Source organism: Artibeus jamaicensis, unplaced genomic scaffold (assembly GCF_021234435.1).
Source record: "Artibeus jamaicensis isolate MK-2021 breed Jamaican fruit bat unplaced genomic scaffold, CSHL_Jam_final contig_465, whole genome shotgun sequence".
NCBI lineage: Eukaryota > Metazoa > Chordata > Mammalia > Chiroptera > Phyllostomidae > Artibeus > Artibeus jamaicensis.
In genome coordinates this window covers 14,378,471-14,393,849 of record NW_026521843.1, presented here as the reverse complement: position 1 = coordinate 14,393,849, position 15,379 = coordinate 14,378,471, and the positions used below count along the sequence as shown (strand labels likewise).

The 15,379-nt window shown below is 56.1% G+C and overlaps 1 protein-coding gene across 2 annotated transcripts; it reads right to left on the bottom strand.

Moving 5' to 3' along the window:
* Positions 1–38: 38 nt before the first annotated feature.
* On the bottom strand, positions 39–13,371 carry SLC35F6 (solute carrier family 35 member F6). Of its 2 annotated transcripts, none has more exons than XM_037146708.2 (6): positions 13,155–13,371; positions 4,378–4,450; positions 3,487–3,658; positions 3,012–3,224; positions 2,138–2,248; positions 39–897 (listed from the first exon to the last, which is right to left on the bottom strand). In XM_037146708.2, the coding sequence occupies exons 1-6, from the start codon at positions 13,229–13,231 to the stop codon at positions 428–430; spliced, it is 1,116 nt and encodes a 371-aa protein (XP_037002603.1). In that variant the 5' UTR covers positions 13,232–13,371; the 3' UTR covers positions 39–427. The 2 variants fall into 2 exon arrangements, with proteins under 2 accessions (XP_037002603.1, XP_053523043.1); XM_053667068.1 differs by lacking the exon at positions 13,155–13,371 and adding an exon at positions 7,277–7,394.
* Positions 13,372–15,379: the final 2,008 nt, after the last annotated feature.

Sequence of the window (15,379 nt, the reverse complement as noted above, 5' to 3'; positions counted from 1 at the left end):
TCTTACAAGTTTAAAAAAAATACGGGACTTAGTTCTGCTTCGAATTTGCTCAGTGACCTCTCTTTTTTGGAGAATCCATTTTGGCTTGATTTAGAAATTCTTGGGGTTATTAGTCCCTGCAATTCCACTTTGTGATTTTGCTCTAGTGCTGCCGGAGGGGCCTGGGGACAGGGGACTGCAGGGAGCTTGGTGGGGTCGGTCACTGCACTCAGGCCCATGGGGTCTGGGTAAGGCCTTTCTGCAGGAGGTGTGACAAAGGAGGACTTGGGTGTCCATCATCTTCTGTGATGGCAGCTGTCCTGGGGTCTGTGGGAAGCGGCAGGATGAGACCTTGGGGACGGGGATCTTGAGGCTCACTAGCCTGTGTGTCCTCAGCCGCAGGGTGAACACAGTACATCCAGGTGGCAGCAGAGGCCCCACAGAAGGCTCAGCTGGTGTCGTTGATGGGAGTCCGAGAGGCATCAAGCAGTCTTTCTTGCTCACCCTCATCTGCCAGGGGCCGACCTCGGGACAGGCGGGCCAGCAGCGGGCGGTGCAGCCCGTTGTAGAGGGCGGTGCCCGTCAGGAGGATGAGGAAGCCGAGGATCTGCAGCGAGTGGAAGGCCTCCCAGCCCAGAGCCAGGCTGAGTGCCCAGATGACGACGGTCCGCAGGCTGTCCAGCACCATGCGGGTGGTGGCACTCAGCTCCTTGGTGACGCTGATGCCCGCAAAGTTGAAGAAGGCGATGCTGCTGATGTTGCCCAGCAGCGCCAGGGCAATGAGCGGCTGCCGGCCCACTTGGCAGAAGGCGTCCAGAGCATCCTCCAGGGTCCCTCGAGGGTTTCCGCTGAAGGAGCCGGCAGGGATGTAGTACATGGGCACCAGCAGCAGGGACAGGATCACGAAGCCAAAGAGGCCTGCAGGAGAGGAGGCAGCATGTCACCTTGGCCCCGCCAGCCAGCACAGGGGGGCTGGCAAGGCCTCCCCTGACCTGCCACCACCCGTTCCTAGTGGCCCTCCCACTGGCACCTCCCACTAGTACGGTCCTGGAGCCGAACCGGCTCTGGCTGAGCCTTCTCCACATCAATCTGCCTTTTCTGACTGGACCAAGAATAAGAAATACATTACATTGTGACCAGAATATGTGTGCACAGGCACAGACGCACACTTTCAGAAAACAAGAGCTATCCCTACAGTGTACACTGCTGTCTGATACTTTCAAATTCTAGGCTATTCATTTAGAAAACAATTGCTGGCTATCACCGCTACAGTGCTCACCACTGTGGAAAAACAGCTTTCTCATTCAGAGTCACTCATCTGTGATAGGAGCTGAACCACAATGTCAATCAATGCACTGCCTCATTCAGAAAGTCTTGCCAGAAAAAAAAATGAGCACAAACAAACAGTATGCTTGCAAATGTCACTGATTAGTTGATTAACATCCCGCCACAGCTGCCAGCTCGCTGCGGACCAGGCACAAACAGGGCCCTGGCCCCGCCCACAGGCCGTGCTTCGTAGCTCCACTCTAATCCTCCCTGCTAGTCTCGTATTTTTAAAGCTTAATTTTCATAGTGATTTCCCTGATCAAAAACCTGTGATGGTTCTTCCCTGTCACTTAAAGTCTAAATCCACTTGCCTGATGGTCTAGGTTCTCCATGATACGATCTTGACCCGACCACTTCCCGAGGCATCAAACCTGCATCCCACCCAACAAACTTGTGTCCAGCTCCCTGTGTCTTCACTCTGCCTGGAGCTCCCTCCGTCCCACTCTGCCTGTGGAAACTGCAGCTCAAAGGCCACCTCTCCTGACGCAGGACACCCAGACCTGCCTGGCAGGTGAGACACCACCTGAGAACATGTGGTCTGAGCTCGAACACACTGCTTGGTCCTTTCTTGTGGGTCAGCTCTGGAGAGAGGCTTGCGACTAATTCACCTTTGGCCCCGTGCTCCCTGAGCTCCTGGCCACATGCATGACCAGGGTCAAAGGATCTGTCAACACACACGTGGTGAAGGGAGGAAGGAACGGGGTGGGACACTCACCCCCTTCCACGGCCCCAGCCCGGGCCTGTGCTCCTACCTGCACTCTGCTCCCTGCTCTACCCTGCAGCGTGCCCCCGGCCAGCGCCCGCCCCAGCCCCCGCCCCCGTGCTCACACACCCTCAGTGCCGACGGCCCGCAGGGGGTGCACGTTGTGCTTGTAGACGAACTTCTCCTCTAGTACCATCTGGATGGCGACGATGACCTGGGCCATGATGATCAGCAGGTCCCCTGTGGGAAAGGACCAACGGGGCCGGGGGTGAGGGAGGCGGGGACAAAGCAAGGCCCTGGGGCTGGTGGCAGGGTGGCAGGCCCAACGTAGAGGGGAGACAGCTTCCATGGGGACACAACAGACCCTAACTTTTGCAGGCGCCACACGGTCATGGCTACCCTCACGCCTGACCTCCTGGCCACCGATGGGTGCGGCAGATGGACACGGCAGATACTGTCACACACTCTGGGCACAGGCCCCAGAGGGTCGAGGCCTGTACAAAGGGGTAAGCGGGTCTTTTGAGCAGCACAGGCCTGGACACAGACATGGCTGGTTTAATCCTATCTCTGAGTGACCAGGGCGGTCGCTTCATTGCAAAATGGGCTGCGCTGCTTCCTTCCAGGGCTTGTGGAGATGACTGTGAAGACAAACACAGTGCTCGGCACCAAGCCGGTCACTTAGTAAGTGCTCAATAAACGTTCGTTTCTCTCCTCTCCCCAATGCAGTGGTTTGTGTGTAGAAAGGTTCATCACAGCACAAGCCCTCTGCCTCCTCTGGCCTCCAGCTCCTCCTCTACCCATTTCTCATGCTGCAGGGCCTCTGGCCTTCCCGACACTCTGTCAACTTGAGAGCTGGTGCAAGCCCACAGTAGCCCATCCCCCGTGTCTTCGCCCAGGGCCTGGCCTACAGAGCTTGTCAAAGTTTGTTGAAAGACTCTGTGCTGGGCTTCTAGAGAGGACAGGACAGGAAGGGCAACCTCTGGGTCCCTGCCTCTGGGCACACCTGTGATCACTTCGCTGAGCTTGTGCTGGTCGTCATGCTTGCTCAGGAGGTCAGCCAGGCCCACCACCACCAGCCCTGCGATGGTCGTGAGGATGCCCAGCCACTGGCTCAGCACCAGCCTCCGCCCCAGGAAGGCCACTGAGAACAGGCCTGTGAATATGATCACCGCTCCGCGCAGCATCTGGAAACTGGAGGCACTGGTCATGTTCAGGGCTAGGAAAGGACAGACACACGACATTAGCTCTTGGGGGCCGAGGCCGTATTCACTGAGGTGTTCTCAGGGCTGAAGACATGCCTCCCACAGCATGTCTGCGCTCAGTAAATCTTGGGCGAGTGTGATCTGTGAACGCCTGTGGGAGATGGGCAGGCAGGGGTGAGGTGAAGATGAGCTGGGGGTGCGGGTGACTGCTTCATCAGTGGCCCCTGTGGGTCATGGGCCTCACTGAGCCCTACTGCACCTGGCCTGGATACCTACCCACATACATGATGCTGGTCCCAGTCATGTCGCAGAGGGCTGGGGGCAGAAAAAGAAGGGGGTTGAAGGGCTGCTGGAGATCCACGCTGGCATCTGGGAGCCTCGCAGCTCTGCACCGGAGAAGGTAGAAGGCAGCCAGGCAGGAGAACTCCCCCAGAAACATGCCCACGGCCTGAGGGACAGAACCCGAGGAGTTCAGAGCTGGAAGGAGGACCACCCTTAACGAAACATTTTTAACGTAGCCTTTCTTCAAACGAGAGCTTACCTATAACCCTAGCACATACAACAGGCGAAAGCAAAGCTGCTGAGTGCAGGAGGCCAGAGGCTGCCCCTGGGTCTGCCCCGAAGCCCCTTAAACATCTTGACACAGACCGTAAGGCTGTGTAGGGCGCGTGTGAAAACCACAGACCTAGGCCAACCCCAGGTCAAGTTCCAGATGGAGAAACTGAGGCCCAGAGAGGCTCAAGAACTTATTCGGGATCACAGAGCAAGTTGCTGGCAGAGCTGGGCTGAAATGTGGGTCTCCCGCTTCCCAGATGAGCAGTGAGGTGCTTCCTGTTTGTGCTGCCTGCCCTGTTCTGGCGGGGCCTGGGCTCCCGGTGAGTGGGGCAAAGATTTTGCTACAAGGGTTGATGTTTTCCAAATGCGTCCTGACTCACACGCGGTGAGGGCTGGCCTGGCGGTGCCCAGGGCACGACTGCTCACTAAGGCCCCTCACGGAGGACTGGCCTCTGACTCTCACTCTCTGGCCTCTGTTGGGGAGGGAGAGCGAAGCGGGCAGCTCTTCTGGGAGCAGGGGAGGACTCCACTCATAGGTCGGGATACAGCAGGACCTCTGGGCCCCTGGCCTGAGGCCTGGGAGATGGGAGGTGGAAGGGACGCGGCAGATACCTGGAGGAAGGGATGCTGGAAGCTGTGCTCCTTGCTTCCGCCGCAGCCCTGGGCCACGAAGTTGTCTGCCCACCTGCAGCAGAGAGAGAAGGTCAAACCCGCGGTGTGGTGGGTGCCTGTGGACAAGCTCACTCCTCTCAATGCCAAGAGGCCATGCTTAGGGGACTTGGCCTAGAGTGGGCTTCCCTCTCAAAGGGGCAGTCTCCATGGCAAGCAGCCTTCCATTGGGATCGTGGTTAGAATGTGGGGACCTTTAGCTGAAATGTTACGAACCTCAAACTGAAGTTAAGCGTTCCCTCAAATGATGAATGTAGCACTGCAGGCCTGTGACTTTGTAACACAGAAACCACAGCTGTTTTCATTATCACATTAGTCATTGCAGATATTGTGAAGTACCATTTACACTCATCATGGCTCCAAAATATAGTAATTAGACTCACTGCTTATAATTTTATGTGTTACGAAGTATATAAACGTATATATATTACTATATCACAAATCTGCTTTTAATGTTTTTTTTAAGATTTTATTTTTATTTATATTTAGAGAGAGGGGAAGCGAAGGAAAGAAACATCAATGTGTGGTTGCCTCTCATGTGCACCCAAGTGGGGACTGCAACCCAGGCATGTGCCATGACTGGGAATTGAACCAGCGATGCTTTGGTTCACAGCCCGCGCTCAATCCACTGAGCTACGCCAGCCAGGGCTTCCTTTCTAATGTTTTGATAACTGTATTTCTGTGATCTGCAGTCTTTTACTTGCACATTTTTTAAAAAGTATTATTTTTTTTTTTAGAGAGAGGAAGGGAGGGAGAAAGAGAAAAAACATCAATGTGCAGTTGCCTTTCATGCGCCCCCTACTGGGGGCCTGGCCTGCCACCCAGGCATGTGCCCTGACTGGGAATCAAACCAGCGACCCCCTCGTTCCACTGAGCCACACCAGCCAGGCATATTTGCACCTTTTAAAATATGACTTTAGGCTTCATCAGCTGATCAAAGAGACCACATGGCACAAAAATATCGAGAGCCACAGGTCTACAAGGGCACCTGGGCCCCGGGAAATGACTGCCTGACACAGACCACCCGGTCATCCTCATGTAACCTGAGGGTTTGGAGGGTCTTTCTAGCGCAGACTGTAAAGCAGGTGGCAAGTGTCCGGCACCAGTGGACTGGCCTCCCTGCCAGCACCCTGGCAGACGGCACGACTGATTATGGCACGCTTCCCCGCTGAGCACACACACAAGCCCAGAACCCTTCACGGCACAGCCACCACCAGCATCTGCACTGTCCGCCGTGTATGCACTAACGCTCCGCCCCTAAGTCTCATTTTTGCTGCCCTTCCTTGTGGCCCTGTGGTTTTTTAGTCTGATCTCTTTCATTTCAAAGCCCTTCAGATCTCTGGAGACTTTTCACCTTCCAGATCTTCTCATCTCCCAGCTAAAAAGGCCCAGCCCTTCCTAACCTTTTGCTTCCCTGGCTGCTGACTTCTGGAAGTGTTCTGCTGGGTCCAGGCCCAGGGCATGTGATCTGACCCAGACTAAGCCTGGCGAGATAGCGGCCCCTCCCTCGGCTGGATGTCCTGGTCAGTTGACATGACTCGGACTGTGTCCACTGACTCCTTAGTTGACACAAGGTGTCACACTGCTGACTCCAACCAACGCAGACCCCGGTGGCTTCCTGTGGGCATTGACCTGCCCCCTCTACATCGCCTGCAACAGCCAAAGGCTGTCTCTAAAATGAAACAGGACTTCTCCCTCTTACATGTCTGCCAAGGGCGGTCACACTGCAGCGCCCAGCCCTGCTCCAGTCAGCTTTGCACAAGCCTGCCCTCCTAAAGGGACGGGGAACCTTCTACTTCCTGTGTCCCCACAGAGCCCCAAGCATGGGCCACTGGTTGTGCCAAGCAGTTAGGGTTTGGGTTTGACAAACATCCTGTCCAGAAATGTCCTTGCTTCTCTGCGCCCTGCTTTGAGGAGGGGAACAGGAGGCTCTTCTCCCCAGCCCAAGGCAAGGGCGTGATGCCTGGATGCTCAAAGTGGGAAAGGTGGGCTGAGTGGTGGTGGAGCTCCTGGCCAGCTGAGACGGTAGCAAAGACCTGTGACGGGTAGACTCCATCTGCTCCGAGATATGAACACCTACCTCCCAGAGAGAGTCAACGAACAGGGCTAAGGCTTATCTCACCGAGGGAGACCCCCCACTCCCTGGGATGTGGAGTGAGAGGGGCAGTTAGGAGGGCTCGTGGTCCTCAGGGGTGATGACACCCAAAGGAGAGCCGCAGGGCGGGGAGTTCTGATAGGACTGGCTGGGAAGGCAGAGAGAAATCTGGGTCAGGGGACCAGGCTAAAACCAGCGCCCGGACCAATGGAGAAAGGAAGCCCCCCCTACAGAATGAAACCACCTGCTCTCTGGGGTCTCACTTCTGTCTGATCTGCTACAGGTTCTCACTCTTAGATCCCCAGGGAGGGCAGGGCATGGGATGTGGGTGGGGGCCACAGACAAACTGTGGCTCAGGGCTGGCCTGCTTTACAACCAGGCTTGCTTTTGCCCCCGGGGACCGGACGGTCTGGATGAAGCAACTGAGCAAAACAGAGAAGAAGCAAAGAGGTCAAACTTCACCAGGGGCACAGAGCCAACTTCCCGGGAGCAAGTGAGCAGGTCAGAGAGGGGGGACTCCTGGGGCTGGAGCCAGGGCTCCTGCAGGAGGGGTGAGGGAGGTCCTGCCGAGTCCGTAAGGTCTGCGGGTAGCCATGGAGCCCCCTGCTCATCTGCTCATTCCAGAGCAGGGATTGGCAGGCTCGAGAAGACCCCCAGATCTAGTGGTGGGCCCACCTGCCAGACCCGCCCCCCACACACACACTCACAAAACTACTGCCTACACAGCTTACAGTAATGACAACTCACATCCGTGTCACTTTGTGGTTCCACAGTCACTGTCACCTGAGAGTGTGAGTTCAGCACCGGCACCTTCCACATCACTCAAGCCCCTGCTTCTGGCATATTACTAGACAGAAGTTCAAACAGTTTTTGGTTGAATGAACAAGACTTCCGGATCCCTCCAAGCGAACAGGCAGATTCTAGAGTCCAGAGGCAATGCCTGATGGGCCCTAATTTTGCACCTGGTCTGAGGTGTCTGTCCCCTGCTGGTGGGACAAGCTGAGCCTGTCTTTTCCCAGGGTGGGACACTGTGTGGGGGGCCGGCTTTAGGGCCGGTGCTGAGCTCCCTTTCTCCTACCCCAAAGGGCTGTCTTCTCCAAGGGGTAGGTCTGCCTGAACAGGTTGGGGCTGGCGGCATTCCCAGCTGGGGAAAAGGAGTCTTTTTGTATCTGAGGGCCTGGGGAGGGTGTATGGCCCGAGGGCTCAGGTGTCAGGGCGCGGGTCAGGCCAGCAGGCACTCTGGGAGGAGTCGGGCTTCTCTCCTGGCCCGGAGACAGACTTCAGTTCATTGTGCAGGCACAGAGGGACCTCGGACGGCACAGCACATGAGCCAAAATCCAGTCCCAGTCCACCTGGGGATGACAGCAACGGCCCCCAAGGTGGGCTAGCACTTGGCCATTTGCAAAACCTGTCACTAAAAAGTTTTTATAAATAGAGGAGTCACTGGGTACTGACTTGGTGCTGGCCTGTGCTGAGCACTCCACGTGGGTTGTCTGGTTTAAGCCTCACTTCATGGATCCTCACCCGACAGACGGGGACTTCAAGGTGGGGGGCGGGGGTGGAAGGGTGGAGAGAGGCACGTCCAGGCTCGTCCAGACTCATCCCGTCAACGACAGGCAGATCAGGCCCAAACCCATGTGCTTGACGTACATTTGGAAAAGGCAGCAGGCTACATGGAAAGCCGATTTTGAGCCTCAGAGGCTGGACAAATTATAGTGTTCTTACCCATAAAATGGGGATAACACTGATGAAGTGTCAGAAGTAATAATAAAATGAGATACAGAGGACCTGGCACATGGCGGGTGGTCAGTCAAAGTTCTTTCCTGCCCCTCCTCCCTGTTCCTCTCCATGAAGCAGCAGCCACGGCCCCTTGTGTTAAGTCCGGCTTGGCTCCAACCTGGAGGCTTCTGGGAGAGCAGCCATTCTCTGGGACCTGCCCTGCTGGCTGGGCAGAGGTGGCTGGAAGGCCTCCGGCTACTGCCCCAGCAGGTCCACAGAGCTGCAGAGTGCTGCAGGGGGAGGAGAAACAGCCACCACGCCCTGTCACGCAGCTCCTTATTACCTGGACGAGGGACGAGAAGCGAGACAGGGCTGAGGGGCAAGGCTTGTGAGGTGCCAGGAGGGCCTGCCCAGGAGTCTCCGCCTCCAGCACCACCCCCTCCCCCCCCCCCGAGCAGTCGGGGAGGAGTCAGTTCTGCAGATGCCCCGGCTCCATTCTCTATAGATACCGTACCCAGGGGAAGGCCATGGCCTCCAGGGCAGGACAGGGTGCGCTGCCCTTGATGCAGGGTGAGTCACTATACATAGTCTGGCCCAGGCAAACACAAAGCTCAGCATTCTGAGAGCGGACAGTATCTGTATGTGGGCCAGGGTGGTGGACCGAAAGGGAGGAAGTGGATGAAGTGGCTGCCTCAGACCCGCTGGCTGTGTGGCCATTCCCCGCAGAATCTCTGCCATTTCCTCTTGAGTGTCTGGCTGGTCAGGCCCAGTGAGTCAGCTCCTTTCTCCCACAGCGGGATCTGAAGCAGAGCTGCTCCACCCTCCAGGCAACCCTGGCTCATGCGGTGATAAGTGAGGATGAGCCCTCTCATCTCTAAGTGCAATGAGAACATCTTTCTCAGAAGACTTAACCTGTGTCTGGAAAGAGGTGGGAAGTTATGCCCATTTTACAGATGAAACTGAGGCTTGGAGGGGCCCTGTGACTCATCTGGTCCCACAGCTTCCAGGTCTCAGGCTTTTCCCACTCTCCTGCACTGCCCTGCTGACATCAGGCTTTCCCCAGCTGGCCCAGGAACCCTGCAAAGCAATTATCCCAGGCCAGCTCATGGAACCCAAGGGTGGGGGCAGCAGCCAAGGCAAAAGTTAGAGATGGCACAGAAGGGATGATGAGACTGCTTCCTTAATAGAGGCCCAGTGGTCCCAGGCCTCCTGCCACTTTCCTGGAAGGGTCCCTGGACCCAGCGGGCCTGACTGGTGGAGGGGAAGTCACCCTATGGCCCCTCCCTGGGTGGGTGAGCTTCACGCCCTGCAGATGTTTAGGAGGGGATCTGAGCCTTACTTAGTGAGTGTCTACTTGACCTTGGCTCTTTACATGCAGACCCCCAGCTGGCTTCAGGAGAGCAGGGCCCAGAAATGGGCGCAACCCCAAGGACAGGCACTGGGCCAGGCAATAGACCGAAGCAGTGCAGAGGAAGGCGAAATGTTTGGTCTCCAGGACCACATCAGCAGAAGCTCCTGGGGTGAAAGCAGCCGCAGAAAGGAGAAGGAGCCACTGCCCAGGAAGGGGCCCTCTGCCAAGACCCAGGGACAGGGCTGAAGGGGCAGCCTGCTGGGTGGGTTTCCCTCCTGTGGGTATGTGACGCCCACCCCCCTCCCAGCCAGAGCAGGCCCATCTCTGCCTAACCTGCTCAGTGGGCAGAGTGGCCTCCCTGGCGGAGGGCTGCCTGTGGTCACAGCAGGCAGCACGTGCTCCTACTCACTTCCCCATCCCCTCTCCTTAGTCCTCCCAAGGGGCCGGGGAGGGAAGCATGGTCACCTTCCAGGCTAAGGAACCACAAGAGGCTACTAGAGGCTCTAAACCTGAATCCTGCATGGCCTCTGGCTAGAGGGAGAAACGAAGCAGGGTGCCAGCAGGGTCCCCTGGGCTGGGACAGAGGCTCATTGCCCAGCCCCAGGGGGAGGGTGCTTTGAGAGAAGAGCAGGGCAGTGCCACTTACAGGGATTGCCCCTTCGGCGGGCACCTGTCTGTCCGTCCTTGCCTGGGGAGATGTGAGAGAAAGGTCCAGGGGAGAGGGACTCCGGGTACTGCAGTCGTAAGCAGCGGGTTGGGCGACAATGCTGAGACCTGGGTTCTGGTACCGGCTCCATGTGACACCGGCTGGCGGAGTCACAAAAAGAAACTTCTCTTGGGACTCAACTATAAATTGTGGGGATTAGAATGGGTGATTTCCATGTTTCTAAAGACTCCAAATGCCCGGAAAAATGGCCAGATGAGTCCCCAGTGCCATCCCATGGTAGTGATTAAGAGCACGGATCACAGAGCTGATTATTTAGGCTCAAATATAAACTTTCTAGATGAGTTAAACTTGGGCAAGCAAGTCCATCTTCCCACACCGGTTTCCTCATCCAAGGACAACGACTATGCCTACTTCACAGGGTGGTTACCGGAATTCATTAAATTAACACACAACAGGCGGCCAGAGGAGGACCTGGCACCCGAAGCTCTCTGTGTATTAGCTCATTAGCTCATTTCACTTGCTATGATTGCATTCTTGTCTGTCTGTCCCCTCCAGAAGCTGCAGGTCAGACTGATTTCAAACTGATAATTAATTCCTATCAGGATGGACACAGCCACTTTCCCAAGTTCTTTCTCGCTGAGAGCATCCTTCTCACAGTCTGGCCTTAAAACACTATTTAGAGTCTAATTCTGGGGCCCATCTCAGGCAGGGAAGCTCCTGAGAGTCCCTGCATCAGGAGATCAGGTGGAGGACAGATCAAAGGTTGGGTCCCCAACTGGGGGACTCTTTCCTGCCTCTCAAGGTAAAGCCCCCTGAGGCTGAGGACCCTCTAGCTTCCTACCTGACCCATCTGGAGCTTTTTAAGAAAGGAGCTGAGTCACTACAGTTTACCCCAGTATTAACTAGCAATCTCATCTCTCCCTGGGGACAGCAGCCCTGGCAGCCGCTCTCTAAGCACTTGACAGATCTTGGCTGATGCTACAGACGGATGGACGGCGACTCGTTCTGCTGTGTTCGGATCCTAACTGGAGATAGGGGCCCTCAGAGTGAGGCTCCTTTACAGCTAAGGGCTCACGACAGGAGTGACCTTCAGGAGGCCGCAGGGCTCGGGAGACCAGCACAAGACAGACACAGGCAGCTGACCCGGAGAGAAGGTGGGCCCCACCCAGAGCTCCACTTCCTTTGGAGAAGGGAGGTCATTGCCAAGTGTGAACACATCTGTCTCCTCCACCTCAGGTTCTAAGCATCTCAAAGGCAGGGACCATTTTTTAGTCACTTCTGTCCACACTCCCAAGTTCAGACAGGGCCTCACACCCTGTAGGCACCTTATATGTGTCTGGTGAGTTGAATAGGATACTTCTCCCCCTGACCTCTCTTCTGGGCCTTTCTCACATCCCTGATGGAGTGTGCTAGGAACAAAAGACTCAAAAACAAATATGCTAGAACCAGCCAGGGAGCACAGGCCAGAAGGTGACTAGGGTGACTCCCTTTTGTTCTGGAGACTGGCAGGGCCCAGGCAGAGGCCAGGTCTGACTGGGAGACCACTTTCCACTGTTCTCCATGCACACCTTGGAGTTGGTTCAGAGACAGGCCAGGCTCTGGGTCCCGGGGCTCTTCGATGGTGGACAGAGGGAGGGAAGGCCCTGCTCTGAGGTGGGGGCAGAGAAAGAGGCAAAGAGCTGCCAGAAGGGGCTGCCGCCCGGACCCTGGTCCTCCTCGCACATTACAGAGAAGAGGCTATGTTTGGTCCCTCAGCCTGACAGCCCTGGGTCCTCAGTCCCCAGCCTCCCTGTTCCACCAGCACCGCACCCTCATACATCATGGCTGAACCACTGGCCCACCTGCCCTCCCTGCTGGGGTGAATGGCACTTCTGTTCTCTCAGACAGAAATCGATCGTCTCTTGAGCCTGTGGGTCAGGCCTTGCGGCTTCATTCTGCACCTGGTTTCTCCCACCTGCCTCTTCCTTTCCCACCTCCTAGTTCCCCTCATCTACCATGCAGCAGGTTTGGGGTGGTTTCCCCTGCACCAAACTACCCTTCACCTTGACCACCAGGTGGTTCATCATATCACTCTTAGCATGTCACGCCTCTGCTCAAAAGCCTCTCTCTCTCTTTGGATTTAATCTTTATTGTATTGTATATTGTAAGTCTTTATTGTATTGTATTTTTTCCCCATTACCATTTAGTCCCCTTATACCTCACTCCTTCAAAAGCCTCTCTTTGATTATGGGATAAAATCCAGCTTGGCCATTTGGTGCTAGTTACAACCTGCTGTCATCTGGCCTTGCTGTTCCCTGCCTCTATGTGCCCCTCGCACCTCCCCGCCCCCCGCCCCACATGTAAACTCCAGCTGTAACCCTTCCTCCGTGAGGGTCTGATAGGGCAGCCCCTTCTCTGCCGCCACAGCCCTCTTTGCTCAGTGATCACTGGGCTTCCACGGCCTCTATTGTAGCTCGCGTGCACCAGTCTGGGAACCTCCTCCCACCCCGACCCACCACTCCCACAGCTCCTGGAGGGCAGGGCCTCCAACACCACCATTGAAAGGGGACCTGGAGAGGGACTGGTCTAAGACTCCCGTTTAAAGATGAGGAAACTGAGGCGCGGAGGCGTAAGGTGACTTGCCAGGTTCAGTCACACAGCGACTCAAAGCTGGGGCTTGGGTCCTCCAGACCGGGGTATGAACCCGCTCCGCAGTTCCCCAGGCCTCGCACCCCTGGGATGGTACATAAACCAAGTGAATCGACCGGAGAAACTGGACGAGCGGGTGAAGCTGGGAGGGGGAGAGCTGAGGTATAGGGTGGGGAAGATGCGCGGGGGTCGCCAGCACCCGCGTGGGCTGCGGCAGGCCCGGCAGAGCCCCCTCCTCTCCCCTCTGGGCATGAACTCACTTTGCTGAGAGCGTGTTGATGGAGCCGGTGACGAGCATAAGCCCGGCCAGGAACAGCTGGTACTTGGTCCAGGCCATGACGGCGGAGGAGGGGAGCACGACACTACAGGGACCCCTGCGACCTCCACGATCACTCGAAACTACAGCCCCTGACCCGGTCACTCGGGGGTCTCAGGGCTAGCGCTTCCGGGCCGGGCATCACGTGACACGTGCAGGTCCCGCCCCCTGCCGGCTCTCCCCGCCCCCAGCCCCGCCCCAGGAGGGCGCGGGGTGGGGCAGCTGCGTTTGCCCAGCCCAAGTGCCCGAGCTCTCCAAGGCTGGGGCCCGGCGCTCTGTCTCCCAAAGGGCCGGACCTCCTCCTTTATAAAAGAAACTGATGCAATGAGGATGCGTCTTGATGTTAGAGCGTTTTGTAAACCGTTTGGAGAGGCTGAGCTGAATCATGTCAGAGGCAAACTACAAAGTGTTTCTGTCCAGCGTGGGAATCTCTTCTCCACTAGGAACCCCGGGAACTCCCAGGAGGCCTGGGAATTGTCTCTAGGGATCCCAGCCCGTGGTGTTGCTCACATCTTCCAGAAAAGTCGTGTAGGAAGCTAGTCCCCGCTCACTGTGAGACCATGTTATAGCTAACGAAACGAAATTGAGAGCAGCCGATTGATTTGCCTATGATCATGCAGTGAATGATGGGGTGAGGAGTGGCGCGCAGATTCTTCAGTCCACTGCTTCTTCGTCGTCCCGATGCTGCTCCGTGGCATCGCGGCGGAAAGACCTTGGTCTGTTCGCAGAAGGTCTCCGGCTTTCGTAGCCCTACTCCTGGTTTTCAGGCCCCGGGCACACTCTGTTCTCATCTCCAGGTTTTTTTTTTTTTTTAATTTTTAAATTTAATTATTTTTCAACTACAGTATTCTGTCTTTTACTCCCAACCCAGCCCACTCCCCACCCCGTGCCCCCCACCTCCCTCCCATTTCCACCCCCCTTAGTTGTTGTCCATGTGTCCTCTATACTAGTTCCTGTTCATCTCCAGGTTTTTAGTCTGCACCCCATGCCTGTCACACCACAGGTTGGAGCCCAGGGCCTTCCAGCAACCGCCTCAGACCCAGGGGGCACATTTCCCCCCATCACTGCAGATTTTGTTACTAAAGTTGCAGAGATAGGGCCTGTCTGCCAAGTCTTCCTGCTTTACCTACCCTAAGACTGTACTTGTGAAAATGACCAATATTGAATCAGAAACACCCTCAAGAGACTGCAGGAGGCCCTTTTATCGCAGGGAGACCTGATGTAGGAGGTCACCTGATAGACAGGGAAAGGGTTTCCCAGAGGAGGGAGTGGCACAGAGGTGCGAGTGGGCGTGGAGAGCATCTGACCTGCTGACCATCTGGGCACTTTCCTTCTCTGGAGCCTGTGCTCACAAGTCAGCTGGGAAAATGGGAGACCCGGAGGAGGTTTCTTCTGAGCTTCTTGTCCTCAATGATATCAGGAGTTTGATGTGGTTTAAAAGGAATTAATTCAGCTATCCAAAAATAATTACTGAGACTCTGGGCCCGTAGAGACGAATGAAGCACAGCTTCTGTTGCATGGGGCGGGCTGGTGCAGTGCACATCGGCTGGACAGCCCCACCGCTTCTGGAGGCAGTTCCTGCAGGCCATGCTGACGTGCTCTGTGGGACTCTGGACCACCTTCCCCCTGTGTCCAAGCCAAGGGCACTCTCTTGAAGTAAACATGACTAATGATTAATGGGTCACCAGCCCGACATGACATCACTAGTAGCACAGTCTTTGTCTCTCCCTATAGCCACATTATAAAATGAATTTTAATTTATTACCGGGTTCTGAGCATTCATCAAAGTGTTGTCCCTGGAGCCAGGAGACAGGAGGGTTTGTTTGGAAATGTACCTTTAGCCCACTAAGTACCAGGCCCAGAGCCAGATGTGAGACCTCAAAGAGGCCCTCCAGGAGTTTGGGATTTTATGGAGGAGAGGGGTGAGCACCTGGGTGACCATGCAGCAATGTGGAGGAGGCAGAAGCAGCTGGGATAGCATGGGATTCTTCAGGAGAGGCAGGGGCGAGGGCATGGCAGTGACAGTCAGAGCTTTGCTGGAACCGGCACCCCCATCTGTGTCTGCTTGTGCAGGGGGCTTGACCACTGTGACCTTTGTTCTCAGAGCCGCCCTGTGCACTGGAGATCAGGGGAGATTTGAGCAGGGGCTTGACAAAGGAACAGAGTTGC

Bases quoted from the DNA above. Each gene is read 5' to 3' on its own strand.
- SLC35F6 (XM_037146708.2), bottom strand. From the start codon at position 13,231: ATGGCCTGGACCAAGTACCAGCTGTTCCTGGCCGGGCTTATGCTCGTC. The intron at 4,451-13,154 runs GTGAGTTCATGC...TCTCTGCTGCAG, and splicing joins ATCAACACGCTCTCAGCAAA to GTGGGCAGACAACTTCGTGG. The intron at 3,659-4,377 runs GTATCTGCCGCG...TCTGTCCCTCAG, and splicing joins TCCAGCATCCCTTCCTCCAG to GCCGTGGGCATGTTTCTGGG.